This window comes from Apiospora hydei (genome assembly GCF_038363865.1).
Source record: "Apiospora hydei strain CBS 114990 chromosome Unknown utg000009l_segment0_segment0, whole genome shotgun sequence".
NCBI lineage: Eukaryota > Fungi > Ascomycota > Sordariomycetes > Amphisphaeriales > Apiosporaceae > Apiospora > Apiospora hydei.
The window spans coordinates 6478556-6505489 of NW_027117368.1; the positions used below are offsets into that span (position 1 = coordinate 6478556).

The window sequence follows — 26934 nt, forward strand, 5'->3', positions numbered from 1 at the left end:
CGCCCAAATTGCTGTTCTCTGAATAAGTCTAGGCACAAACTTCAGACTCGTCCCGGAGGTTGGGCAACGGAAGCAAGGTCCAATTTCGCCAGGAGCACCCCATGCCGGGCGGAACCGCCATGAAACCTAACTGTCGTTCAGTAATATACAAGTTCATTGGCTTCAGATTATTCGATTTTATTGGCACTATTGGCCCGGTATACCCACTGCGCCATTGCCGCCTTTCAATACTATATGGGAACGCAAGAGCAGGGGTTAGGGGGCTCAGCAGGGGGCTGAGCTCCTCCCCTTTCTCGTGTTCTCTATATCGCGGCTAAACAGTGCCGTTTGCAAAGACTTCTCATAGGCTGCATCTCCCAGGGTTCGATTGCTCACGGTGGTACGATAGCCGTCGCTTGTCGTCAGGAACTTTCCAATTATCTTCTTCGACCAATGGGAGGTTCCAACCGCCCAACTGCGTCAATAGCTATATGCACCGCGGTGGAGGGAGAGTGGAATCGTCGGTCCTGGCATAGCGCATGGCACAAGCGGCCGGCCCATTCTATAGATGGAGGGAGAGAGACAGATCTCATGTTACCAGCAGATTACTCAGTGTCTTGGTGCCTGGCTTGCCTTGCCTTGCCAGTTCTCCTCTGGCCTGGCCACCCGGTTCCCGTGGCGCTGCCACGGTTGCAGTCGTCCGGAGGAGATGATGCAACGTCGGCCAAGAGGGGAAGGAGGAACGGCTCGGTATTATGGAGCGAGGTTGCAATGTGCCTATGTGCCTTTGCCCGCTTCGGGACAATACGAGTTTCCGGGGTAGCAAGCCGACCGTGAGGTAACGATCCGTCCCGGAGGATAGGTAACAAAGGGAACATATGTCCATGACTGTGATAGCCTGTGTTCAGTGATACCAGGCCGCCCGGGGAGGGAACTGGCGGCTACGTCCATTGCCCAACCAGCTGAGCCGGGCCAATCAACCCAGATGAGGCAGGGAAGAGGGCAAAAGAGTCGCCCCTATTCGAATGTGCTATATGTTGATTATCCTCTAACTTCCAGAAAAACTCTTGCTTGACGGACACTCTTCGGTATCGCTCAGTCGAGACTGCATAAGCACCGCACTATCTTCTAATAAAGCAAGGCCAACGCTATCTGTGAAACGTAGGCGCCTAAAGAATGATCTGATACCCTAATTGCTCATACCAAGCAGTTTTATCGTCTATACGAGCTCATCTTCTCCTTCTCTGCTTGGTGTCGAGAAGCGGATGCCGATACGTTGTTTAAGTGCCAGGAAATTCAGGGGTAATCTTCACTTCAAGACAGGCACGCGCGCCGTGTGCATTGCATTGTCAAATCGAAAGGCACGATCAAGTCGTAGTAGTAAAGAAAAATTTAGATAGTAGCCAGTCTGTTATTTGCAACGTTGACTCTATTCTACTAAAACCAAATGGTGACATGTTCAAGCTTATCCTCCCCTCTCCCTTTCCCCTCAAGTATCACCACCCACGCGTGTCAGTGAGCGGCACGTTATCCTCCAACAACTCATCGGGCTCCAGCTCAGGCACATGCACAATGGAACCGCCGCCCACCATGCCTACGCGCATCTTGCGCGCCGCGCGATCCATCTGGCCCTGGGCATCGGCCTCCTTGAGCAGCGCGCGGTTCTCCTCGCCATCGAGGCCGTAGACCAGCGTAGCCAGCGCGCTGTCCTTCCAGGCCGCGACGCCGAGCCGCTTGGTCTCCCGGATGGTGAAGCACACGTGCAAGACGCCCGTCGCCTCGAGCAGCAGCGGCAGCACCAGGAACGGCCACCGCACGCCGTAGTGGATGGCCCACCGCTTCATCGTCCCGACGTGCGGCGGGTTGGTGTCGCGGCCCGTGTCGGAGGTGAGCGCGGCGTCGCGCATCCAGATGCTAAGGCTGTCTGCGACTGCCGCAAAGACCGACGACACGCCGTCCAGGTTGTTGCCGCTGCCGTTGTTACTACTGCTGCTGCTACTGTTGAACAGGACTTCGGCAATGCCGACGGACGAGTTCAGCGCTATTGCTGGGTAGATCATCTTACTGCTGCCGAAGGTGTGCTCGAACCAGTCTACCATGGACAAAACGGCGGCCTGTGAGACGTTGAACTTGAGGCCCTCCCTTGGTAGCCCGTACTTCTTGCTACCCTCTGCCGCCGGGATGGCGACTTGGAAGTCGTCGCGCTCGAAGGGGTTTCGTTCGGAGAACCGCGAGTCGCCAGTCCTCTGGTCGCCCGGGCAATGGAGGGGTCTGTACGAGTCCGGCACGGGCTGGGACCAGGAGTCGAGCACTTGCTCTACGACCTGCCCGTTTTCGTATCTGGACGAGGACAACTTGGCGCAGAAGGACAGCTGGCACTCGAAGGCCGTCGGCTGCGACCTCTGCCACTCCTCTTGGCCCTGGGTGTACGGATCCGAAGCCCGCAGGCCCTGGAACAAGGCGAAAGTGGCGGTGGTCGACGTATCGGCCACGCTGAAAGATCTAGAGATGTTCTTCGTGGACCTCGTCGTCAGGTATGTAACCGTGTTGTTCAGCATGCAGATGTCGTAGCTTGCGTTGTTCCGGATGCCATCATGGTTGGCCATGCCGATTATTCCCGCGCTGAAAGCAGTATAATTGTAGAGACTTATCGTGAAATAATTGGCACTAGAGCACATATTATCAAAGTAGGACCCGTTCTCCTTATCCATCGCCATATACTCAAACCTTTGGCTTCCAATGTGCTTGGAGATGTCAGCGCACTTGCTGCATATGCCCAAGGAAGCGAAATTGTCAAAGTGCAATTGCCTGTCGGGCAGTTGACCGTCGCGTTGAGCTTCTGTTTCTCCAAGACGCTTTGGAAGCCGTTGTATACGGCGGCCGTCATGCCAAAGTCGGGCTGAGACCGTGGTGGATCGGGAACACCGCAATTAAACGTCTCCGTGCCATTTTCGATCGAGACATAACCTCCACCTCCCGCGCCATCAAAGCTCACTCGACCAGAGTCCAGTCTCAGGCATCGACCAGTCGCGGCCTGAGCACCCGAGTGGTCGACGTCGAGAACACCGTATTGCGTGATGATGGTCTGCATGAATGGTTCGTAGGCGAGGAGGGTGATAATGATGAGCGCGCCCAAGGCGCTCCAGTGGCTATGAGTTCGTGTCAGATTTCGAACGTACGACCAAAGCCAAGTGATACAAGGTGTATCTGTGTAAAAGAAAAAGAGGGGAGGTTGCGCACCGCACCCATATAGTCCCAAGCAACCTGACACTTCCCCAAGGCCCCTTGCTAGCCTCCTCAAAGCGCTCGAAGATAAGAAGATGATCCCGACCACGACGATACCAGTTCCACTTCGCTTGAGCAACACAAGAGCTGACGGCGAAAGCTAGTGACGCCTTGGAGATGGCGGCCAGGATGGAAACGACAGTGTTAGGCCCCAGGAAGAAGCCGCCCCAGCTTTCAAGGCTATTGCCGCTGAGCCGGTAAAGGGTCACAGCCGTAGCGACGAGCGAAAGAACGCTCAGGAGCAGGAGTAGAAGCTCCCATTTCCAATCAGCCCAAAGGCCGGTGGCCCGTCGCTGTCGCCGATGGGGATGGTCGATATCGGCTCCTTTTTGGATCGATGATGGGTCATGAGAATAGGCGGGGGTACGTCAAAGGAAAAAACGGGCTCGGACCGCTCGCTGACAGTCCCGGATAGCGCTGTGTCGCCACCACTCGACGACGGGTGGAGGCGGTTGAGGTGGTGATAGCTCATGTCTGCTTGTATAGTGTGATCCATCGGGGATGGGGTGAAGGTGAAGGGAGAAGGGAAGTTTTGAGGGCCATCAGTCCAACAGCCGAGAGTCCAGTAATTGGACTTTATCTGCTGCCCAACCGACCATCATCAGTATATATAGATAGCATTGGTCTGGTTACAGACTTACTTACACAGCAGACGCCAAAAATAAGCCAAAGGGGACAAACAATTGCCAAGGGGCGCCCTGGTTGGTAGATCCAACTGCACATCGCATCTCAGCCCCAATCCGGGCGCTTTTTTTTTTCTTTTTTTCTCTTAAAATCAAGCTGACAGGGTAGCACACCTCGAGGCCTCGCAGTCTTGTTCATGATTCTCGTTGTATTTGTCCTCTAATATTAGAGGAATTCGCATAAATGCGTCGCAGCTTGGGAAATATGCTATCTAGGTATCTATCTACTATGAGCGAAGTGGTCGTTCACTACTTTTCCACTGTCACGCTCGATCAGGCATTATTCATCGTTTTGCCTGCCCAAAGATTTTCTTCCATGTTCGTCGTCATCGCTATCTCTTTCCTCATGAGAGCCAGCTCCAAAAACTGGGTCTTAACCGACGTCTCTTCCCCCCTTTTTTTTCTTCACATGGAATCGCTTGATATTCCTCCTTCAATGAGCACCCCGGTACTCAACATGTCCGATTAAGTGAGCAGTGCAGTCGTGAGCAAATAAAATTGCTGAGAGTGAAATGTCATGGCCCAACACTCCTCTGCAGATAACTGTCGAGGTCCAGAGAATTCCGATAACGCCCCGGGAAAGGACTTTATAAACGAGTTATTTTCCATCTGGAAAAGGGGCTGTGGCCACCGTCAGAATGTGCACAGACAGACAAACTCGATTCTGGCGCAAGGCGCGCAAAAGAGCCAACGCGCAATGGCAGTCGGTTCAATGTCACAGGTTGTGGCATGCTGTGGCTGTCAAGGGTGAGCCCATCGGCTCAGTAAGAAACCACCGCGGCCAATTTGTTCTATATGGCAAAGTTGGTCCGGAGGGTCTGCTGATCCTCGGGCTGCATCTGGTTTACGAACGTGTCGAATTGAGGTATTAGTTGACGGTAGAGACCGATCACCTATTGTTAGATTAGTACACCTGTAATTGCAATAAAAGCTGGAAGTGCTGTACGTACCTTCTGGAAATCTTCGCTCAGCCCGCTCTTCGTGTCACTGCGCAGCTTGATTTCTCTATAGCGGGCGATGGACGTGAAGAAGTGGAGCAGAGACTTCTCCATTGCCATCGGATTCTGTTCTACAATGACGCAGAAACCCCTGAAAGCTGTGGCTTTCTCGTCCGAAGGATCCACCTCGTCCATCGAGGTCAAGAACTCCTCTGCAAAAGATCCAAGCTGGGGTGCCAGTTGCGCGCTGTTACCAAGGCCAAGACGTCCCAAGGCAATCGCCGCATTCTCGATGACACTCTTAGGGATACCGGGATTTGTCATGGTCTCAAGGAAGCGCTGGAACAACTCAGGCACGTAAGGCGCCATGCCTTCTCGGTGTTGAATAGCAATTTCACCCGCCGACCAACAGGCATTGTTAACAACGCTGAAGCCACTGTCGATCTCTTCGTCTAGAATACTGTCGAGATCCAGCTGCTTCAGCAATATCGGGAAGATGTTGCCAAGAGAACTCTGAAGCTCTCCAAAAACGTACTTGGCGCAGTCTCCCAGCAAAGCGTAGGCGGACTGCCTCACCTCATCCTGAGGATCTTCTAAGCAGAAGGTCAACAACTCGAAGAAGGGCAGCTGTGACTCTTTGACCAGCTGAGCGGACTTCTGCTTATCAAGGGCTTGAATAATCGCACTAAGAAGATCAAGACTAGTGACCAAGAAGTCCTTGTCGGGAGCATCCAGAGCTGGGTTGTTTGCCAGTTGCATGGAAGCCTCAAGATTCTGGTGAATGATGTTGACGCATCTGCCGAAAATCGGCTGGGCATAAGGAGTAAACGAGTCATTCAATGCCATGGCCACATACGACAAGCATTCCAGCAACGGGAAGAGTTCTCTGGAATCATCTGCAACCTTTTGCCAGCGGTCAATCAGGGCCGGCATAAGTTGGTTGACAAGGTCGGGACGAGCCAATGCGGGCCCTATAGCCTCAGCCAGCGTTTGCACACAATCATACAGAATGTAGATGTTTCTGTCCTTGTATTTGCCGAAACAGGCCACAAATTGCTGAATGATCGGCAAGCTGTAGGGCTCGAGGCTCTTGCCGGCCTTCTCTTCGAGGTTCGCAAAGGCCGATGCGCCGGCTTCCTGAACCTTTTTGTTCTTGTCCAGCATCTTCATAAGAATACCTTCCATCATGGGCTCAAAGAAGGCCTGCTTCTGGCTGGGGTCTGACAGTTGGGCAGCCCAGGCGGAATACCGCCCAAGTGTCCAGCAAGTGATTTGCCGAACAACGGGCTCAGGGTCATTAAGCAGAGAGATCAAGTAAGGGACCAGCTCAGGCAGATGCGGTGTGACCACATCAATGCATCCATCAGCTACAGCACCAAGGGCGAGCACGGCGGCTTCGCGGTGGGGCCAATCCTCGTGCTTGAGGTGCTTTGTCAGGTAGGGAAGGATTGATTCGAAAACTGGGGCGCGGAAGTCTCGGGCAAAGACGTCCAAAGCGGCGGCTGAGCACTTTCGCAATGTCCATCGTTCGTCGGGGTTTGCGTCATCGCCGTCGTCGATATCCTCCAGTTCACCCTCCTCGAGATCGTCGTCCATGCTCGCAAGCTTCTCGTAGGCATTTCCATTCTGGGCAGCATCCACCGACTCGCCATTCGCTAGCCGTGCAGCGTTCTTCTTTGCGAATTGCGGTTTGATATCTTCCGCACGGTCCTCCTCATCCTCGTCATCTGATGCACCACCAAGCATTGCGATATCTTCCGGGCTGTACACCATGCACTGCAGCAAGACCGGAATGATCTTGGCGATGTAAGGCGTTAGCGACTGCCACAAATGCTCGTGCTCCCCAACGGCCAACCAGAATTCGGCAGCGTCGCAAGCCAGGTCTTCGTCTGAGCTTTGCTGTTGCGTAATGATGTAGTCGACCAAGCCAGAGAGATGAGGCTGCAGCTTGTCCGGCCGAGTCTCAACGAGCTGGACAAAAGCTCGGCACACTTGCCGACGGACGTCGGTGTTGCTGTCACCGGCGAGAGTGAACAGGTGTTGCAGCAAATCGTCGATAGAGTTGAGCATAGCCTGCGATTTCCTCGGGGTAAAGACATTGATGGCCGTCAGCGCCTGGGCGCGAACCTTGGGAAGGGGGCTCTTGGTTGCTTGAATAAGTTTCGGCAGAATGAAATTCAGCGGGCGCTGGCCGTTGAGTTCTCGCTCCAGCATTTTGGTATTGTCTTCACAGATCTTGGCCATGGTCAGCATTGCGCCCTCTTGCGCCTCGGTCGAATACTGGTTGGTCTCGTTTCCAATCATCTCAAGCAGCTTAGGTAACAGCTCTGGCCAGCTCAGGAGGCCACCCCGACGTATCAATTCGGTTGCTATGTTTCCGGCGTAGTTGCGCATTTGCGAATTTGGATCCTCCAGGATCATGGTGATTCCTCGTTTAATGGGGGTCAAGTTTGACTCGGGGATTTGCTTGAAGCCCATCTTGACGTTGTTCTTCAACATGATAGCTGCAGAAGAGCGGATCAAGTGCAGATCCTCGACGGTACATTGGAGGCCAGCGGGGGGCGTTGTGCTCGAGAACAGGTAGATAAGATAATTGTTGATGTCGGGCGAGGCCTTGGCTTGCGACAGCATCTGATTGGGGGCTTGAGTTAGTATAGGAATATATATGTATGTACAGACAGCCACAATCCTTTGTCCCTTGTTTTTGCGATCATGTTCATGCCTGGTGAGGAAGATAGAGACTCACCAATTCGGCCTGCTTCTGCGCAGCCTTATCGAAGCCGCTCAGGGAGTCCTTGAGGCATGCCGCAAGCTGGCTCAAGGACTCGGGGGAGGGTTGCCATTCCGATGCCATGTTGTTGCGCGGTGGTGGTGGCGGGGCGGGACAAAGTGGGCAGTGGAAGAGGATGCGATCAGCCCTGTATCAGTGGGAAAGGGCTAATTGCTTGTGATTAGTAGACCGCAGCCCACCGGGGCGTAGTTGCGACTCTTGGTCGATCGTGGGACAAGTTCAAAGAGAGAGCCTTGAAGTCGGGTTGAGAGAGTGTGAGAGAAGGAGAGGGGCAGAGATGTCAAGCACTGCTAGCCGCAACCTAAAAAAGACGTGAGTGAGGGTTCCAGGATGAGATGAGATCAATTCGCTTTGCTCCACTAGTAGCAGGTTGGCAGAATTGAGGGCCCCGAAGGAGTTGGTCCCAGTGTGTAAGGCAAAGCAAGTAGTGTACATACCTTCAATGTTGTTGTGTGTATATCAATGGTCCAGACCGGTTTGCGGGAGCCGATGACAGCTCGGCCTCAAAGGCGTTGAAGAATTGTAAGTCAAAACAAAAATAGGGGAATAATCGGCTAGGTGAAGGAAGTAGGGATTCATTCACATTTGGTGAGGTGATGGGGGGTGTTGCTTGCTAGGTGTTGCTTTCTTGGCCAGCTTCGCTTCAACCAGAGCGACGCAACGCAACGCAACGGCCCTCTTCTTTTTTTTCTTTGCTGGTTGGACGTTGCAGGCGGCCCTCTTACAGTGGGGCAATGGGTTTTTGCGCGGGAAGTGCCAAAAGTGGACGACAGGAGTCCACAGGGAACTTGAGAGAGAGGCAGCTCGTTCAGAGGCGAGAGGAGGGGGGAGAGAGTAGGTGAAGGAGGAAGGGCCCACAGCTGGTGGGATGTGGTGCAGGTGGGATCTGACTCCTGATAACCTAGTGGATAAGGGAAAAGGCTACGGTTAGGTGGCAGATAATCCAGTTAGCTCCTCCATCTCAACTCACAATATGTACGTCCTCGACACCCATTCGGCCATTCATTGCAAGTGTGCATGTATGTGCCGTGCAAATGTATTGGTCTACCGGTATTCATTGTTGTGAATGAAAACCAAGGAAAGGCTCTTGGAGGGTTTGCCTTGTTTTGTGTTTTCTGCTTCTCTGCCCCCTTTTCCCACCCTGGAGTTGTCTTATGAATCAATCACACAGCAGTACAGAGAGCCAAAAGGTTTCTTGTTCCAGGGCATCCATCCTCTTTTCACCACACCTGATGGGCTGATGGCAAGCATGAAATGGCACATGACAATCCCATAGCACACGCATACTACTTACGTACATGCACACACACACACACACACACACACTCCTTTCACCTTTCTTGGTGATCGATGGACTTCACACAAGTGGGTATGTATATAGCTTTGAAGCTTGGTTCCGTGGTAGGTTCTGTGGTAGGGCCAAGAAGGTAAAAATGGCATGTACCTACCTTCTTCCTACATCATCATCGGTTCATAACCCACCGCTAACCTTATCAGGGGGTCGTCGCTATTCCATTTGTGCACCCCTAAACCCCCAATCACCAGCTGCACAAGAAACATTGACGACAGTTTGTGTGGTTGTACCGCTTTTCCTGCTGTGTGCACTTGCCGGCGGCTTTGAGACCCAACCCGATTGATAGAAAGCTCTCTCCTATCATCACATCCATCACCCTTTAATTCTTGCGCACCCCTTCACGGTAATACCACAGCATGATGTGCCGAGATATAAAGGAAAATAGGTACAGACCGTTTTGGCAGTTGACACTCATGAAACACTCATCAAATGCCGGATGGCCCTTCTTTTCTCGGTCGTTTGAAAACTGTCAAGACGGTAAAAAGATCAAGTACTGTCTGTGAAGGTGTTGAGTCAGGTTCTGCATACTTGGGACTCATGGCAGCCCAATCACTTGGGTTCATTTACTCTGCAGGGGGATCATCGGCAGCGTCAAGGTATATGGTACAGTAAGTGCAGTGAATCAAACCAGGGGTTTCTGATGACTAGTAGTTCGTAGCAAGTAGGGGGATGTCATTCATCCTCGGAATCTGCATCACGTATCGCATCTGCCTGCCATGTTCCACCCAGCAAACAACAATTGCGCCTCACCCCCAAGATAAGGCAGCGTGGTATGATGTAAAATGGACTGTTTGCTTCTGTTTGGACAATTTAGGCTAAGTAGCTTGCGACAGTGCCGGTGCTGGGGCCTGCCATTTTCATGATCATGGTATGTTGCTGGTATAACATCACATAATAACCCCCGGAACACTGGCTGCAAGCTAATAAGTTTAGAAGCCTCGTCTCAGAGGCATTCTTGATATCTATATCTATGTATCTATCTATATAGATACATGTATATAGATTGATATATACAGCTATACATATATGCCATAACACCGGTGTCGGCCCCGTAAACTTTTCCTATGACTGCAGGTCAGTGGCGGCAAGGGGAGGCAGAACTACGTATGTAGATGATAAGCGGGGTAGCGGGGGTAATTGAGCCAATACGGCCTCTCCAGCGTCACTGCTGCCATCCGGCGTACGGCGTATCGCAGCTGCCCTCGACTGATGACTGATCGACCAGTTGTAATTCCTCAACAAACTTTTCGACCTTGATAACTCCAGCCCTTGATCTCGAGCGTGTCAATTCCTCAACATCACCGGCGTTGATTACTTACGCCCTCGAGCTCGAGCGCCAATTGGTACAATTACGCGCCATATGCTCCATTGGTCTCATCGACCTGGAAACCGCAACGAACGCTACTCACAGATATTTCCAACATGGCTGAGAAAAGGCGGATGCCCCGGCAGCTGGTATGCTCTGGGGCGGCAGGTTCACAGGTTCGAATGCCTCGGGAGACAAGCTTCGGACGCAGTATACTGACCTCACGGTGCGCAGGTGCGATTGATCCTCTCATGCATAAGTACAATGCCTCCATCGGGTACGACAAGGCTCTTTACAAAGAAGATATCCTTGGATCGATTGCTTTTGCCAGGGCCAACTCAAAGGCTGGCATCATCAGCGAAGATGAATTCCAGGCGATTGAGCGTGGTTTGCTCCAGGTGATGGAAGAATGGAAGCAGGGAACTTTCGCTATCATGCCGAACGACGAAGATGTGAGAAGCCACTCAACTCCACTCAACTTCTCTAGACTAACACAACGGACCAGATTCATACAGCAAATGAACGTCGCTTGGGAGAGGTCATTGGCAAGGACACTGCGGGTAAGCTGCACACAGGTCGCAGCCGCAACGAGCAAGTCGTCTGTGATATGCGCATGTGGTTACGCGATCGGATCCGCGAAATCGACAGCCAACTCGTTGCATTCCTCAAGGTCATTGTCACGCGTGCCGAGTCTGAACTGTAAGCCAGACCCACCTATGGCCAAAAGCGGCCCCCTACTGACTGGCCATTTCAGCGACTACATCATGCCTGGATACACCCATCTCCAGCGTGCTCAGCCAGTTCGGTGGTCTCAATGGCTGATGTCACATGCCGCTGCGTTCAAGCAGGATCTCGAGCGGTTGCGCCAAGTTTTCGAAAGGGTCAATCTGAGTCCACTTGGTTGTGGCGCTTTAGCCGGCAATCCATTCCGAATCGATCGAAACATGATCGCTGAGGAGCTTGGTTTTAGCGGAATAACCATGAACTCCATGAATACTTCGGCCGAGCGCGATTTCCTGATGGAGTTCCTAGTCTGGAACTCGATTTTCACCAACCACGTCAGCAGGTGGGCTGAGGACCTCATCATATACTCGACATCTGAGTTCGGATTCTTGCGGCTGGCCGACGCCTATTCTACGGGTAGCTCTCTAATGCCCAACAAACACAACGGTGACTCTTTAGAGCTCCTACGGGGCAAGTCGGGGCGTGCTTTCGGTCAAATGGCTGGGCTGATGATGGTGAGTTCTTTCATTAATATCTCAGCCAGTTCCCTTCCTTGGCTTTGAGAGTGCTCAGTAGCGTATCGAGAGTAGCTACTAACTGTTGACTTGGCAGACCGTGAAAAGCTTGCCATCTTGCTACAATAAAGATCTCCAGGAAGGGTGGGAGCCTATGCTGGATTCAGTTCAGACTGTGTCGGACAGTCTAGGCATAGCCAATGGGGTCGTTGCTACCTTGACGGTGCGGCCAGAGCGGATGGAGGCTGCTCTGGACAAGACTATGCTGGCCACTGATGTCGCAGAGTGGTTGGTGAGGAAGGGATGTCCGTTCAGAGAGGCTCACCACATCTCTGGGCGCGTCGTTGCACTGTCTGAAAAGCAGGAAATTTCGATGGACAAGCTGACCCTTGAGCAACTGCAAGCCATTGATTCACGGTTCACAGCAGACATTGCGGAGGCATTCGAATACGAAACGAGTGTCGAGGCGAAATCGTCTCAAGGCGGTACCAGTCGATCAAGCGTGCTGGAGCAGATCCAGATCCTCAGGGCTATGTTGGATTAGGGGCTTGATAGCCTAGTGCAGGATGCGGCGGAAGCAAGGGTATCTAGGATGAACATCAGACATGACACACTTCGTGCTATGGGAAGACTTATGATGTTAGAGCGACGCTCTTGAATGAACCAAGAAGTTCTAAAAATAACAAAATATCGCTAGAGAAACTCGAACAGGACAACTGCCGGGCGAGCCGGGCATGGCAGGAGATGTTTTCGATTAGGCGTTTAGTCTTGAAGGCATCTTCCTATGAATAGTTAAGTTCTTGAGAATCGGTAGTCAAGGCGCCGACTTGTTGTCAATAGGAAGAAAATCACAATAGGCATCGCAGTCACAGGCCAGGCACAAGGCATCGCAAGGGGACATGAGAAGGCAGAGAGACCAACTGGCTCTCCGCTTTGCTTATCTGTTCGCGGCGATTTCGGTGCCGCCTTGGCCCCTAGTACACTTGCTAGTCGTAAGGAAATTCTGTAAACAAAGTAGTTTCGATTGCGGGATGAACGCCAATGGCAGAAACAGGCAATTCGGTGGCGATTTGTCCAAGGGAATCTCTATCCACAGCAATGAAACTGCAGACACTTCCTATTCTTTCTCCTATGGGCGTAGACTATTGACATCGCATGCAGGTAAGCTAAGCATGGGCTGATCTCCATGCACCGCCCGTAAAGTTGCTTAAGATACCTTTTGCCGTGGTCCTGTGCGACTCGGCCATCTGAATAGGAGAATAGTTTCCCCAACGATTTCCTCGAAACCAGGGCTGCATGTCGTTCAACCAATGCAGCTTGCCTTCTGAGCCATCCCCCAACACGTGAGCAAGGTCCCTCATGCGCATATCCGGATCTGCTCGGCAGCCTGGGATACGGCGTTAGCACGCCTTTAGGAAGCGCCCTTGTGTCGGAGCAGTATGGCCTCGACCAAAGACCAGCTAGCTGAGTGGGAACCAGTCATCACTTAGGCCTGTAGTGTTGACGTTGATACCATGACTGATCAGCCTGCAGCATCGTATCTTCCCGCTCGAACACTATCCCTTTAGTATCTTATAGTAGATGCTGGCACTTCCATTGACTGTTCAGGCACTGACTGTGCCGTTTGGAGCGTCGCCAGCGGCTGGTGTGAGATGGCGGAGCTTGGTGTTGGCAACCTCGAGGATTTTCTTGAAAGCCTCCATCTCCTCCTCGAACGTGCCGCCAAGCCCGGTGCTGACGAGGCTGACAGAGTTGGATACATAGACATGCATCTGGGTCTTCTTGACCAGTACTTTAGCTAGACGAGTAGTGAAGTCGATAGTGGGTTCCTCATGATAGATGGGGGTGGACAGGGGCATATCCGGGTTGAATCTCTGGTGACATTGTTAGCTTCTTGTCGCAATATGCTGGTTCGGGATTGACTGACGTCTGGCAGAGCATATACCAAAGATCCCATAGGTGCAGGTCCAGCGGGTTCGTCAATGGCCACCGTTGTGAGATACATGAGGATGACCTTGGGCTTGGTGATCAGTCGCATATGGATTCTCGTGTCCATCGACCGGGGAAGAGGGAAAGACAGCTGCTCATCCATGGCTGCACTCTCACGTAGGTAGATTCTCTCAACTTGGAAGAATATTTATTGTTGTGAGGAGGGCCAGTAAGGTTAGCCAAGAGGATTATGGTAGTAGGACTGAGGTAGGCAACATCCATGTAAGTTGAAGTTGAGTATCGATATCAAGATGAGTGGACCGTGCACTCATGGAGATAGAGTCGCGGGCGTTTGGCTGTTCTTCTGATTGACCCCTCTATCGGAGTCTATCCAGCGTCCACTGGTACGATCTATCTACCCCACCACCACCACCCGTAAGTTCAGTGTTATTAGCTAATGCCTTCCAGGTAGAGTACGCCAGACCAGTATCTCACATTTTGGTCCATCTGTTGTAGTCAGCGGGATACCAGCAACCTGTCGATTACATCAATGCTGCTTTGTTGCGAAATATGATGGCCGACGGTCAGACCACCAAAGACGAGGGCGACGACACCCAGTGGAACGGCGTCGAAGACACCGTCGAGGACCCCGAGGAGCTCCGAGTCATTTTCCAGGCCTTGGACTCATTCTCGTAAGTAACGAACACGCTGATTCGAACCGTTTTATCTGTTACCTACCACCTTGACACAAGGTTAGTCACCATGTTATTTGTGGCTTCATCATATCTTGAGAACTCTTTGCCCAAGTCTTTTGTCGTTGGTCTCTGTCTACGACATCGAACCGTTTTGTATTGGAATTGTCCTCGTCTATCTTACTCTTTGCCTTTGTATATTGTTCTTGCCTGATTTGTCTCATATTTATTATATCTCACTCACTCGAGAGATCCGCAACAGCGCTATTCAAATAACTAACCACCCCGTAGCCAGTATGCCAAGACAGCACACCTGAACTGCACTCACCTGCGGCGAAGGGCTTTTTATGCCATGCCGCAAGCGCAATGGCAGATGCTGGCGAAGCCACCGTTCTCCTATTTGGAGACATTGGATCGTACAGATGCCGCCATCGACAGCAATGCAGGCCTGGCCCGTGCCATCGTCCAGTATGGCCTGGCCTCTCTTGGGGTGTACAACCCATCCGCAGGTGACGCAGAGGAGAATCAGATGATGATCCCCAAGGAGTGGGTGGGCGTAGCAAAGTCCAGTAAGTGACGATCACGGTGACGCCTCTTTGGACCACTTGATGCCCTGACCGGGGCTGCATCGTCCCATCATGCACCATGGCGTTTCTCAGGACATCAATTTTAGGCAAGCCGGGTCTCGTTGTACGCTGACCAAGCTGCTTCATTAGATGACATGGACAAGGCCAGAAGTACCATCCGTCAGTTTTACCGTGACTGGTCCGCCGAGGGAGCCGCGGAGCGAAACGTCTGTAACGACCGTGTATTCCGCGCCCTAGATGCCGAGAAGGTGCGACAACCAGACCGTACAGAGCCCTGGAAAGTTCTTGTCCCTGGCGCTGGCCTGGGCCGCCTGGTCTTTGATCTGTGCCACAAGGGCTACCTTAGCGAAGGCAACGAAATATCGTACCACTCACTCCTCGCTTCATCCTATATCCTCAACCACGTGGAACAAGCTGGCCAGCACACCATCCACCCATGGATACACACGTTTTCCAACCACCGCAATCGCGAGCAGCAGTTCCAGAGCTACAAGATCCCGGACATCCAACCTCAGGAGACCTTGAGCCAGGCGCAGGGTATTGGCGCGATGCAGATGTGCGCTGCTGACTTCTTATGTTTATATGGCGATAATGAGCACAAGGACGCTTACGACGCCGTGGCTGCTGTATTTTTTCCTTGACACGGCGCCAAACTTAATCCGGTACCTCGAAGTGATTCGGCATTGCCTGAAACCTGGAGGCGTCCTGATAAACGTTGGCCCCCTTCTATGGCATTGGGAAAACAATGTGGCTTCCAACAGTGGTTACGACGGCGAGGACGATGACAGCAGTGGTCGAGGAATTGCGGAGCCGGGAAGCTTTGAATTCACTGCTGACGAGGTTGTGGCTTTGGTGAAGGAGATGGGATTCACTATTGAAAAATACGAGGACAACATCAGAGCGCCATATGTTCAGGATGAGCAGAGCATGCTTCAGACGGTGTACTCTGCGATCCATTTTGTTGCGCGGAAGATATGATTCAATCTCTATTGGAAGAAGTCAGGTTGATTTCCCAGTAGCCATGTACAAACAGCATCCCTCGCATAACTCTTACTTAATTGGGCGGCAGAGCCACTAGAACAGCAAAAGACTATGGGATAGATGAGATCGGTGACTTCGCATATATACACGGAGCTGGATTCAATTTAGCATTACCTTGCCATGGGAAACGGTCTTCAACAGATGATTGTCGGTTCCCTGACACATTCCATTCGATGGTTATACTATACGTCTTTGTGCACCACATACTTGATGCAAGTGCCTATGCTACCTGTCAAACCGCTTAATTTTCGTAACATAATGCTGATATATAGAACGCCGCCCATTCCACGCTCACAACTTGGCCGAGGGCTCATCGCCCGCTACATCCGATAACTGGCCCCTGGCCCACATTGCGCCGCCGTCGAGCTCGATGGCCGCGCCGTTGACGTGGGCGCCGGCGCGCGAGCTGAGGTAGACGACAATGCCCGCGATGTCCTCGGGCCGGCCGAGCCGCTTCATGGGGTTGCCCTGGGCGTGCTTCTCGACACCGCCCGACATCTCGAGCAGGCCGTTGGCCATCTTGGTCGGGAAAAAGCCGGGGCAGATCGAGTTGACGGTAATGTGCCGGGGACCCAGTTCCACGGCCAAGTTCCGGCCCAGATGGATCACGGCCGCCTTGGACGCGGAGTAGCCGTACGTGCCCTGCTGGCCCAGGGTCCCGATCCCCAGCCCCGCGACCGAAGCCGTAATCAGCACCCGGCTCGGCTCCTCGACCGTCGCCTTCTTTTGTAAAAGGGGCGCGAACAGCCGGATCGTGTTGAAGACGGCCTTGACGTTGAGGTCCATGACCTTGGCAAACGCCGAGTCCGGGTGCGTGTCGAACTTCTCGCCCCACGTCGCGCCCGCGTTGGCGAACAGGACGTCGACGTGCGACGTGTGCTGCTTGACCTGCGACAGCAGCGACTCGATGCCCGCGATCGTCGCGCTGTCGGCGGGGACGCTGATGGCGCGCGCGCCGGGGGCGAGGTGGGGAGCTTGTTGAGCTGCGCGACGGCCTCGTCGCAGGCTTTGGCTTTGCGGGGAGGTGATGAAGACTTTGGCGGCGCCGGCTTGGAGGAAGCTGTTTTGGCGTGGATGTTGTTTTGTCAGCATCTATCTACATGTAGCCTAAGAAAATTGCCCTCCTGGGGCCATTGGAATAAGGGAAGGGACGTACGCTGATGCTGCGTTCAGGCCGAGACCTCTGGATCCTCCCGTTACTACCACCACCTTGCCCTTGAGGGAGAAGAGCGAGGGGAAGTCATGCAGAGCGGTTTCGTCGGCCATCTTGGGGCGGGCTTCAAGCTGTAGGTAGCAAATATCGTTCGAATCGGAGTTGCTGGAATTGGTAGTGAGAGCCGCGTCGCGTCTGATCCCTGGATTGGTACTGTATCTTGGCAGTGTGACAGGTTCGAATTTGAAAGTGTTCAAGATTCCAGAAAAAGGCCCAGGCTGTCAGTAAGCAGGCGTACGGCGTTATATAGGAACGCGCCCCGTGTTCGTTCGGGTATGCTGCTGTTTCGATACAGTAATGCCGTCACCGAGCTTCTCGAACGGAGCTAGTTGCGGGGAGATGCCGAGGTTGAACAGGGGTCATTGGAGCTACCCCAGATTTCGATCGGCCAGGGGTAAAGGTAAAGAGGCTTGAAGCTCTAGCAATACTAGTACATCGCATCCCAATTGCTCACATACCTAACTGCCTGGTCGCACTTCAGGTCTTGTACGTGGCCTGTGGTCTAGGCCTCTCTGGTCGCCAGGCACAACGGCTCAAGCGAAGCCGGTCACAAGGTCAAGGTGGTGCCATCACCCCATTATATAAAGTACAGCCAAGACAAGATCTAACAAGATCTTGACCTTACTAAGATGGGGTTTCGTGTTGGTTGCTCTTTATTTATTCAATAATTCCGGTTTTCGCTGTTGGCGGAAAACCTGTTCCTGTCGTCTCCTCATCAAATAGTCATCTACCTTAAGTACATGACTTAAAATCTATCAAACGCTCAGCGCCCTTCCCAAGAAGAGCACCGTATTTCAATAATCCAACTGCTGACACAACGAAGCCCAGCCACCCTCTCTCTCTCTAAGGCTAGTTGGAAACGACTCTGGGCAGCTTACGTTCGCCCGACGATACCTGACGGACGTCTTCAAAGAAGCCGCCCGCGCTGACGTTGCGTTTCTTCGTCAGATGCAGCGATACCTTCTTCAGCTGGCTGCGTGCCTTCGTACCGCCTGATAAATCGTCGCCCGGTTCTAATGATGACGGCTCGGCCTCTACTGGTGTCTCGTTTTCGGCACTGGTACTCTATTCCAAGTGCCGGCTGGGACTACGCGAAAGTCCCCGCTTTGGAGTATCTCGAAGTAAGCTTCTGCTCGTCGCATCATCGTAGCCTAGAACGTGCATGAGATAGTATAGCCTGCAGATATTGTTAGTCCCATCATAATGTCATACGCGGGGATCGCGACTTACTTCTCTTCTCTCGCCTCCTTCTCCCGCAAGTCTTCGAAGCGCTGCTGGCAGTCTGCCCAAGTCATGGCGCGATGCTTGGGCGATATTTTCTTGATCGTATAGTTGAAACGGCCGGTCACAGGTCGATGGTCGGAGACCCGAACCTCGTGCCGTCGATAATCAAGCTGTTGGATCCTGCCGCAGCCTCGGTGAAGGAGGCGGTCACACCAGGCCGGAGAACGCTTCTTCTCGCTGGTGTCGTAATTGTCCGTACCTACGTCGTACTTGTAGGTGGGGGCGAACTGTATAGGCATTTCATCAAAGGCACGGAGCCTGAAGGCCGGGTTGCGACGCCGTGCTACGAGCAGCTGATCGCGGTCCAAGAGTTTGGTCAGGTTGTTGCTCTTAACAGCAGCCACAACCGTGTCTCGAGACATGGTGTCAATACGGTAGTTGAGATCGCCGTTCAGGAGGACGAGCTCGTGATCAAGGACCATGGTCCCGTCTCCACCGCCCATGTAGCTGTCGATGCGCACACTCGGGTCGCGCTCGGGAGGGAGGGTCGCGCTATCAACAATGGCCGATATATCCGCGTGTCGAGCATTTGCTTGAGATTGTCCGGCTGCAAGATGGCAGTTGATAAAGCACATGGATGTGTCTTCGACCATGAAGCGAACAATAATAGCACCCTTGTTTCCGTGTAGTCCTCCCATACCACGCTTGATGTCAGCGCTTTGGAGGTTGGTAATACGATCTCGTATGGTCGATCGCACAAATATGCAAGTAAATAATCCCACCAGGGTTGAGGTGTGTAGAAGATGATAAAGACAATCCGGGGGCATATAGTCGTCCAAACTCCTGATGAGGAAGTCCCGCCAATCTCTGTATTGGTGGCTCATCCGCTCTTGGTCCGTGACGGCGTCCTTCTTCTTCGACTTGAACAGCCGCTTTGCGGTTGCCGTCTTGTCCTCGAGATCGACCAATTCTTGAAATCCAAAAACGAGTATATCTGGACAATCGCTCGACTCTAGCAGGTTCCTGATGAACATGGAATCTTGCTCTGAATATCGGAGACTGGTGGGTGTCGAAGCCCCGGCATTCCACGTCATGGCCAAGGTTCTTATGTTCTGGAACTCGCAATACTGGCTATCAAGCGCCTTCATCTCTGTCTCTAGGAAGTCTTCTTGAAGTAAACCGTCCCAAACCCGGATCATGTTGTCTGCACCCAAAGATAGGACTTGCAAGCGGTCAAGCCTGTAGAAGCTTGATTGGTCTGCGTGAAGCTTGATAACCGGATTGCCGTGACCGAGCCACTCTTTTTTGACCACCCATGGGGTTGACTCGATATCGTAGGCGCAGATCTTGCCAGTATTGTAACCCGCCCACAGTTGGCTGCCTACCCCAGCGAGGGCATTGATTTTCCACGTGCTGATGTTTAAAACACCGAGGCACGAGAAGTCCTTCTGTGACCAGATGCTGACTTTGCCATCGCTATGGCCGAAATAGGCCTTGCCAGGCTGGGTTTTGATGGTAGCCCCTGAGCTTACTTCACCAGCACCTTCGGCGATCATCGGCCGCACCAGCACCTGAACCTGACTCCTACCATCGAGTGTAGGGGCAAAGACGCGAACCTCTCTGCCAGTAGCATGCCATAGCTCGTCGCCTACGATCATGGAAAAGGTGTGCCCTTTCGGCAGTCTAAAGGTTTGGTTCGGTGGATTGTGAAGATTCGGCAAGCCGTCACTATCAGGGCCCCAGACATGCAGTGTACCGGTTTCGTCCAAGGTCCACATCTGATTGAAGTACCGGTAGATCCTGATAATCTCGCACCTACCATGGGCGGTAGACTTGGAGCCAACGATTGCCGAAGTTGCTACATCAGCCTCCATGAGCTCGCCGACGTTGTTTCCTATCCATACCCTAGAGCCTTCGTTGTCCACATGAAGTCCGCATTTGAAGGCTACCGCCGTGGCCTTGACACCTTCTCCATGAGCAAAGCTCATCAGCAATTCGCCATCCAAGAGACTCCACACTCTTGTGAGCTGTCCACTCGTACAGACATATTGTCCACATACGTCGAACATCCGAGAGTCGTATTTAGTGTAGACCTCGTGGACGCCCTTCTTCGTAAACGGTGGCCGCCGGTTAACGTTCGACGAATCGGGATACGACGTAGTGATCTGGGTTGAGGGGCCCGTGGCTGCAGCATTATGCGATTCGGCGGCGGGGCGACTTCTGTTAGCGACGGTGTTCATCCTCCGAGGCATCTCGCGGAATTCTGCAGGCGTTCTATCAGATGTCCGATCCACTGTCATCGACCTTCCATGGGAACGCGTTGGCGGCGGTGCAAACTGGGCCGTTGGGTTTGACGACACGCGCTTTCCCTGCGCAGAGGCTGTAGCGCCCTCTGAAGTCGTTGTCGTCGGTGGGATAACCATGCGAGGCGGTCGCGGGGGCGGCTTCATGGAGTTCGTCGCTGGTATGCGAGGATGCTGCGGGTCTATCGTGGTTTGTGGTCGTGTTGGAAGCGCGGGTGGAAGAGGATCTGACGTAGATTTGCCTGGCCCGCCGACTTCTTGTATGGCTCGCTTGGCAACGAGTGATGGATGGAGTGGCGGCGGATCGAAGTGCATCGGCAGCGTATTCGTCCTGGCAAGTGCGCCTGGCTTAAGACCCGTTGGTCGACCTGGTGGCCGTGTGGGAAGCTCTGGTGGTTGGTCACGCTCAGGGCTGCTTGGTGGGCTGTTGAACGGCGACTTTTCCGCAGCTATGTTGGGGAATCCAGCCGATCTCTGCCCGTTCTCCAGGTGCTGTGACAACCGGTTACTGGGTTTCTCGGCGCGGTTGATCGGCGGAGGAACGGGGGGCGTCGGTTTCGGCTCGCGCTCCTTCCTAAGCTCGACAGAGCGCCGTGGTGGAGGAGGTGATGGAGGCTGAGAGGATGGAGCTATTCGCGGGGAGAGGCGAGGTTCAAGACCAGGAGTATGAGGCCGGCTAGGGATTTTGAAAGATCGGGGACTGGGGACAGTCGGCGTTGCAGGAGACTTGACAGGGTCCAAGGAAAGCTGGTTATTCCCTTCGGCGGCAGCTCCTGGACTGAAAACCCTTCCCTTAGGGGGTGACTGCGGAGGATCTATCAAGACGGAGGGTGGCGGCTTGATTGGCCTCGGGCTCAAGGGAGGTGGGTTCCCCAGACGTCCATATTCTGCTTCACCTCCCGCTCTCGGTAGCTGTAGGCCGGCGGGTTTCGTTGGTGGTTTAGGTTCGTCTTGCGCAGCGGGCGTGTTCCGGACTGGTCTAGTGTCGGGCACCGGAGGAGGCTTCGGGGAGGGCGTTGGATCTTGAGGCGGAGGAGTCGCGGCGGTGGCGGTAACAGGAGCGGGAGCTGAAGCTGCAGCCTCCTGAGACTTGTTCATGTTCTCCCATTTCGCCCGTAGCGAGGAAACGGGCTTCAGGGACGAGTCGTCAGGCCCGTCGCCGGCCTGAGACTCCATGGTAGCGAGTGGGATATATTGCGTTGGGCGCTGTATCGATCCGCGGGGCATCTCGTGCCCACGGCTGCTGGACATCCACCCCCTACTCTGGAGGGCCTTCAGTTCATCTGCGCAAAGAAGAGCGAGCGGCCACACAAATACGATAAACGAGTGTCGGGTATAAGTGAACACGTCGCGAGAATAAGATGCAATGCAATGCTGCTAATGTTTAGTGGGATTTCGCGAGGGGAGTCAGCTCTTTTAGGAGGCTGAGCCAGGAAATAGTAGGTTGTCGTAATAATACCCAACAAGGCGCAAAGGCAGCGGGGCAGCGGCGTTAGCGGTCTCCTTAGCATGCACTTGTATTTCGTCGGATCCGCTCAGTGCGGTGGCCAGGCAGGGCGGCAGGGAGGCAGGGAGCATTAGTGTTGGTGTTGGTGTTTTGCCCAGGTACCTGTTTAGTCGATTCTCTTCCTTTGTTGCTATGAACAATCCATGAAATAGGGTACCAAGATGGGAAGCTGGAGTCGTCGCCGTATGGGTCTTTTGGCCATGTGCGTTACGCGGCCACCGAGCCTCCAGGAGATAGGCAGAGAGGGTAGCAAAGTCAATTGAGGGTCACCAGGCAGGCTGGAGGTCTGCTCCGGGTACAAATAGGCAATTCATACTCACGTGGGATCTGATTGTTCATCAATGTTTTAATATGTGCATGCAGCCAGTGCCAGTGTCGAGTCGAGCCCTGGTCTGCGTTGAATGTTGATCATGCCTTAGGCGTGCTTGGCATGCCAAACACGCTGGGCGCGAGTTGCTTTTTTCTTCTGCAACTAGATGCAACGTCAGAACCCCGTTGAAAGGCTGTTTGACTTCATGCATTATTGCGCATTCCGGCCCTCCCCTCCATCTTGGCCAGAAACCCCATGAGTAGTAGCTGCACTCTAACATCCTCGTATTCCCCGACAAAGGACCTGGGCACTGCCAATCGGATTTATAGCATATTGAACTTTGAAGGGATTGATCAGCTCTGAAGTCAAGTCACTAAAGACTCACAAAAGCAATTAGGAGGCACACACCAAAAAGGTGACACGGACAACATCATAGACAGGCAGGGAGATCTACGCATGTGTGTAACCCCTTAATGGCTGGAAATCAAGTCTATGTACTGCCTGCATCGATACAGCACACCCACCACTATTCATTCGGCTACACTCAATCGCCGCATTCACTTGCACAGCAGCATACTTGTGGGGATTCCAAAATGGCATTTACTCGTCCGCCCTTGCGTACAAACACATGCCCAATCCTGTTGCCAGGTGAACAGCTACAGTATAGGAGGCTTCAAGGAGGCATGAGTTGTTATTGTGCCAATTTCAGCCGGTAGATGGATTCCGTGCTGTACATCACTCCGGAGCTATAGTGTTCTGACGTAGGCCACACAAACCACGCTACCAGTAACTCTTAAGCGGCATGGGACATTACAGCACGTGGCAAGCTGGACCTTGGCGGTGCCTCTGATGCCTTGGGCAACTTGACGTGAAGGCTTGCAGTCGGTCGGGCAGTGCTTTGGTGGTTGGGATTGGATGTAAAACCCTCCGTGTCGGCCGCCGGCACTCCATGAGACTCAGAAAGGGCGGGCCGCTAGCGTTCAGACAGAAGTGCAACGCGGTGCAGCGGCGGCTTTCGGGGTGCAGGGGTCAACTGGACATCGTACGACTTTTTGATGTAAGTGCATTTGGTAGGTCAAACTTATTAGTACCTTTTGCCGATTCGACAGCAGAACTTGGGCTTTTAATCACTTATTATTTCTCATCGACTGCAAACCCAATTACCAGGCCTCGTGCGCACCCGATCCGAATAGCATCATCCTGAAACCTACTCCCGCCTATCTTCATAATGAACAACGTAAGTCAGCCCTTTGAATGTCAACACCGTTGGGCAGGTTGGAGCTAACGCAGTTGCAGGTCCGGTCTTTCTGGTCCGTTGCCCCGTCACACTTTGAATGCGCCCCTCGTTTCCTTGTCCCAATGTCCTAACTTTCTAATCTACAGGCTCGGCTGGGGCTCGCTCTGTGCTGGTAAGGAATCATATCAAATCGCATCGCATTACCCGGGCTAATTGATCCGCGCAGCCGGAGGAGGCGCTTACTACTTTGCGAAGAGAGATATCAATGCCAACAGAGCTGCCAAGATTGAGGAGCAGCGCCGGAAGAAGCAGATGATCGAGTCGATGGAGTACTCCCAGAACGTTCCCCAGCACCCGATCTCCTCGTCCACAATGGGCGCCAGTTCATCGACCTCGCCACGAACCGATCCGACCGGCTCTCCAAGCCAAGAAGCCAGTGACGATCCTGCCCCGACGAGGCACGCCCCTACTACAGAAGGCCAGCGAGTTCTGGAGAAGAGCAAATACGAGAGTACTGTGCCCTTCAAGAGTCCAAAGGGCGACAGGTTTTCGTAACGAAGTGTAGGAATTGAGAGCCAGAGACTTTGAGGGATCACCTCCCAGGCATTTCTATTTCGGCTCTCTGGGAACCGGCTACTAATACTCGCCATATCCAATGGCAACTGTACTATACCGAACACACGGACTCTTTTCAGTATAATGATCATGACTCTGGGCTTTGGAATCAAGAAAACATTCATCTCCAACTTCTGGCAATTGAGTGGGTTGGTTCCCCGTTATTATGTGGCTTTTTATTGTCCATTATACACGCCATCGTAGCATTGAAATCTTCCACTCCGCACAATATGAGAGTGCTGCATTATCACAGAGAATGATCACTTTTGTTTGCTCAATGCACCAAACAACAACGTCATCAAGCCCTGGCGCATTTTGTCGCAGTTCAATAAAGCACTACTACAGGCAGTGAATTAGAGTGGGTCCCGGTCTGGATTCTTCCGACAGTTTATTTCAGGGACCTAACAAGTACAAGTAGGTGAACGTGCTGGAGCAAGTAGCTCAGCTCGTAGTAACAAGGCTGAGAGGTATCTCACTACCTACTGCTTCATCAATATCGATCTGCATTCTACATTTGGCCACACCAAAGACGTCCAACGATAGGGATCAATTGCCAGGCGTGGCATCTCCTCATCTTCGCCAGCATGGCTTCGCCCCAACTTGCGATTGCCAAAGTCTCCTTCTCGGCTATCCTCCTTCGCCAAGACCCAATCTCGTGCCCTCGCAGTGAGATTGACGGGTTCTTCAGCCTCCTCGACGCGACATTGTCGCGGTGCTCTCCAGCCAATGTCCAGGTTTGAGCAACACAATCTTCACATAACCAGTGTTAGGTGCGACTGCTAAACAGTCGTCACAAATTATAGCAAAGCAAGCAATGGCTGCTGAAGTATGTGGTGGCATCTCCCGCCAGGATCGCCGCCCTAGGCAAATATCTTGCGGCCTTGTCCAAGTCCTTTGCTGCAGATGTCGCGACGAGCAGGGCAGCTCGTGAGACCTCGTCTAGGCGCAAGCGACTGCATGTGTTATATGTCCTGAATGATATCATTCATCACGTAACCATGTGCCAGCGCCAAGATGATTTCGCATCCAATCTCGAGCCATTCCTCCCAGGCTTGGTGGAGGCTGCAGCCGGCTATCCCAATAGCCCCAAGCAAATGAAGAAGGTTTTGGACATCATCACCCTGTGGAGTGAGAGAGACTATTTCATGCCACCCTTCATCAGCCAATTAGAGGCCGTGGCCATGGAGGCGCCCACTTCACAAGCTTCCAAGACGGACACTGATGGTAGCTCGTCTGCCGCAACTGCGAAGCTGGCTAAGGAGGTCCCTTTCATTCTGCCCTCAATGCATGGTGATCCGGGTGTGCCATGGTACGACCTTCCTGCTGCCAACTGGCTGCCCGTCATTGAGCCTAACTCGTCGAGGCCGATGAACCCTTCTATGATCAAGCCGCTACAACTAGTACCCGGTCCTGCCGACAAGGCTCTAGCTAAGGCGGTGCAAGACCTTCTGGACAGCGTGGACAGGATCTATGGCAAGGATATTTCGTCGGGCGAAGATCCTCTGGAGGATATTGATCAGTTAGGGCAAAGAGTAGTCGTGGACGAAATTACGAGAGATGTCCTGGATGGCGAGACGTACTACGGCTGGTCGCGCAACTTCTGCGACAAGATGAAGAAACGGCGGAAGCAGTCGGCAAACGGTTCGGGTGATGACCGCGGCCGAAGCCACTCTCGTTCGCGGTCCAGGAGCTCGAGTCGAAGTTCCTCGAGGCCAGCGTTCAAGAGGCGCCGCACGTCGGACAGTCCGCGCAGTCGAGGCGGAAGCCCCGCGCGCCGTCGAAGCTACAGCCGCGAACGACGCGCTCGTCGTTCGTACATTGATTCACGATCGCCCTCGCCCCGCCGCTTTTCGCGATCTCCTTCGCCGCAACGACCAAGCGACTTGCCGTCTCGACCTCCTTTCTTCGATGCTCCCAATAACGCTAGTCAGCCAGGGCAGATGCCGCACCCACTACCACCGCAGCCAAACCCTGGTTTCCCCGGTTTCCCAGCCACTTTCCCTGTGCCCCCTCCTCCGCCACCTAATTGGACCGGGCCGTGGCCGCCGCCGCCACCTCTGCCTCCGGCCATGGGTGGTGGAGGTCCTCCTCAGCCCTGGATGCCGCCTGGTCCTCCTGCTTGGGGCAACTCAGCAGTCCCATCGCCACCTCCACCCCCAATGGGCCAGAATCCATACCCGAATCAAGGCCAAGGCGGCGGTTATCAGTACGGTCGCGGCGACGGAGGTTATAGAGGCGGGAGAGGTGGCTGGAGAGGTGGTCGAGGCAACTGGTGAAAACTTAGGGTTATACCAGCATCAGATGCCGAAATGTAGGAATATAATTGAGGGTGGATCGGATTGCTCTTACCTAATGTATGCGTTCGATTTGATTGAGCTCATGCCAATCTTGGTGACGGCGGTCCGCCGGCAGCAAATATCATAATAAATCAAGGAACAGTTCATGTTTCGTACGCCCTGCAATCCTGATGCATGATACTGTCTATACATGTCACCTAAGTCACGGCATAGTCTAAAACAATCTATTAATGAAAATAACTCACAATCTTGGTCTTGATCACGGCTCGAATGGGATATGGTTTTCAAAGATTTCTTCGGGATTCACCAGTTTTGCAGAGGTGCTAAGCAGCTAATCGTCGGGACGATGTACGTAGGCAATTATATTATGTTTCATACGTCCCTACTCAAGGCCACAACAGAGAA

The 26934-nt window shown here is 53.2% G+C and overlaps 9 protein-coding genes across 9 annotated transcripts; 4 read left to right on the top strand and 5 right to left on the bottom strand.

The window, feature by feature from the left end:
• Nucleotides 1–1475: 1475 nt before the first annotated feature.
• PG997_013841 (uncharacterized protein) lies at nt 1476–3736 on the bottom strand (the record flags this gene model as incomplete). Its single annotated transcript, XM_066818155.1, has 4 exons — nt 1476–2723; nt 2804–3128; nt 3220–3557; nt 3647–3736. 4 exons carry the CDS (start codon nt 3734–3736, stop codon nt 1476–1478), a joined length of 2001 nt encoding a protein of 666 aa, XP_066663847.1.
• A 1002-nt stretch (nt 3737–4738) lies between these two features.
• On the bottom strand, nt 4739–7739 carry PG997_013842 (uncharacterized protein; the record flags this gene model as incomplete). Its single annotated transcript, XM_066818156.1, has 3 exons — nt 4739–4840; nt 4898–7516; nt 7632–7739. The coding sequence occupies 3 exons, from the start codon at nt 7737–7739 to the stop codon at nt 4739–4741; spliced, it is 2829 nt and encodes a 942-aa protein (XP_066663848.1).
• A 2713-nt stretch (nt 7740–10452) lies between these two features.
• On the top strand, nt 10453–12118 carry PG997_013843 (argininosuccinate lyase; the record flags this gene model as incomplete). Its single annotated transcript, XM_066818157.1, has 5 exons — nt 10453–10504; nt 10571–10788; nt 10842–11035; nt 11091–11574; nt 11672–12118. The coding sequence occupies 5 exons, from the start codon at nt 10453–10455 to the stop codon at nt 12116–12118; spliced, it is 1395 nt and encodes a 464-aa protein (XP_066663849.1).
• A 1060-nt stretch (nt 12119–13178) lies between these two features.
• PG997_013844 (uncharacterized protein) lies at nt 13179–13666 on the bottom strand (the record flags this gene model as incomplete). The annotated part of the gene is made up of 2 exons (XM_066818158.1): nt 13179–13448; nt 13502–13666. The coding sequence occupies 2 exons, from the start codon at nt 13664–13666 to the stop codon at nt 13179–13181; spliced, it is 435 nt and encodes a 144-aa protein (XP_066663850.1).
• A 410-nt stretch (nt 13667–14076) lies between these two features.
• Nucleotides 14077–15760, top strand: PG997_013845 (uncharacterized protein; the record flags this gene model as incomplete). The annotated part of the gene is made up of 4 exons (XM_066818159.1): nt 14077–14195; nt 14487–14764; nt 14912–15338; nt 15385–15760. 4 exons carry the CDS (start codon nt 14077–14079, stop codon nt 15758–15760), a joined length of 1200 nt encoding a protein of 399 aa, XP_066663851.1.
• Nucleotides 15761–16114: 354 nt separating this feature from the next.
• PG997_013846 (uncharacterized protein) lies at nt 16115–17089 on the bottom strand (the record flags this gene model as incomplete). The annotated part of the gene is made up of 2 exons (XM_066818160.1): nt 16115–16883; nt 16980–17089. The coding sequence occupies 2 exons, from the start codon at nt 17087–17089 to the stop codon at nt 16115–16117; spliced, it is 879 nt and encodes a 292-aa protein (XP_066663852.1).
• Nucleotides 17090–18262: 1173 nt separating this feature from the next.
• On the bottom strand, nt 18263–21739 carry PG997_013847 (endonuclease/Exonuclease/phosphatase; the record flags this gene model as incomplete). The annotated part of the gene is made up of 1 exon (XM_066818161.1): nt 18263–21739. One exon carries the CDS (start codon nt 21737–21739, stop codon nt 18263–18265), a length of 3477 nt encoding a protein of 1158 aa, XP_066663853.1.
• A 1869-nt stretch (nt 21740–23608) lies between these two features.
• On the top strand, nt 23609–24172 carry PG997_013848 (uncharacterized protein; the record flags this gene model as incomplete). The annotated part of the gene is made up of 4 exons (XM_066818162.1): nt 23609–23617; nt 23677–23690; nt 23764–23789; nt 23844–24172. The coding sequence occupies 4 exons, from the start codon at nt 23609–23611 to the stop codon at nt 24170–24172; spliced, it is 378 nt and encodes a 125-aa protein (XP_066663854.1).
• A 644-nt stretch (nt 24173–24816) lies between these two features.
• PG997_013849 (uncharacterized protein) lies at nt 24817–26508 on the top strand (the record flags this gene model as incomplete). Its single annotated transcript, XM_066818163.1, has 2 exons — nt 24817–24966; nt 25036–26508. The coding sequence occupies 2 exons, from the start codon at nt 24817–24819 to the stop codon at nt 26506–26508; spliced, it is 1623 nt and encodes a 540-aa protein (XP_066663855.1).
• Nucleotides 26509–26934: the final 426 nt, after the last annotated feature.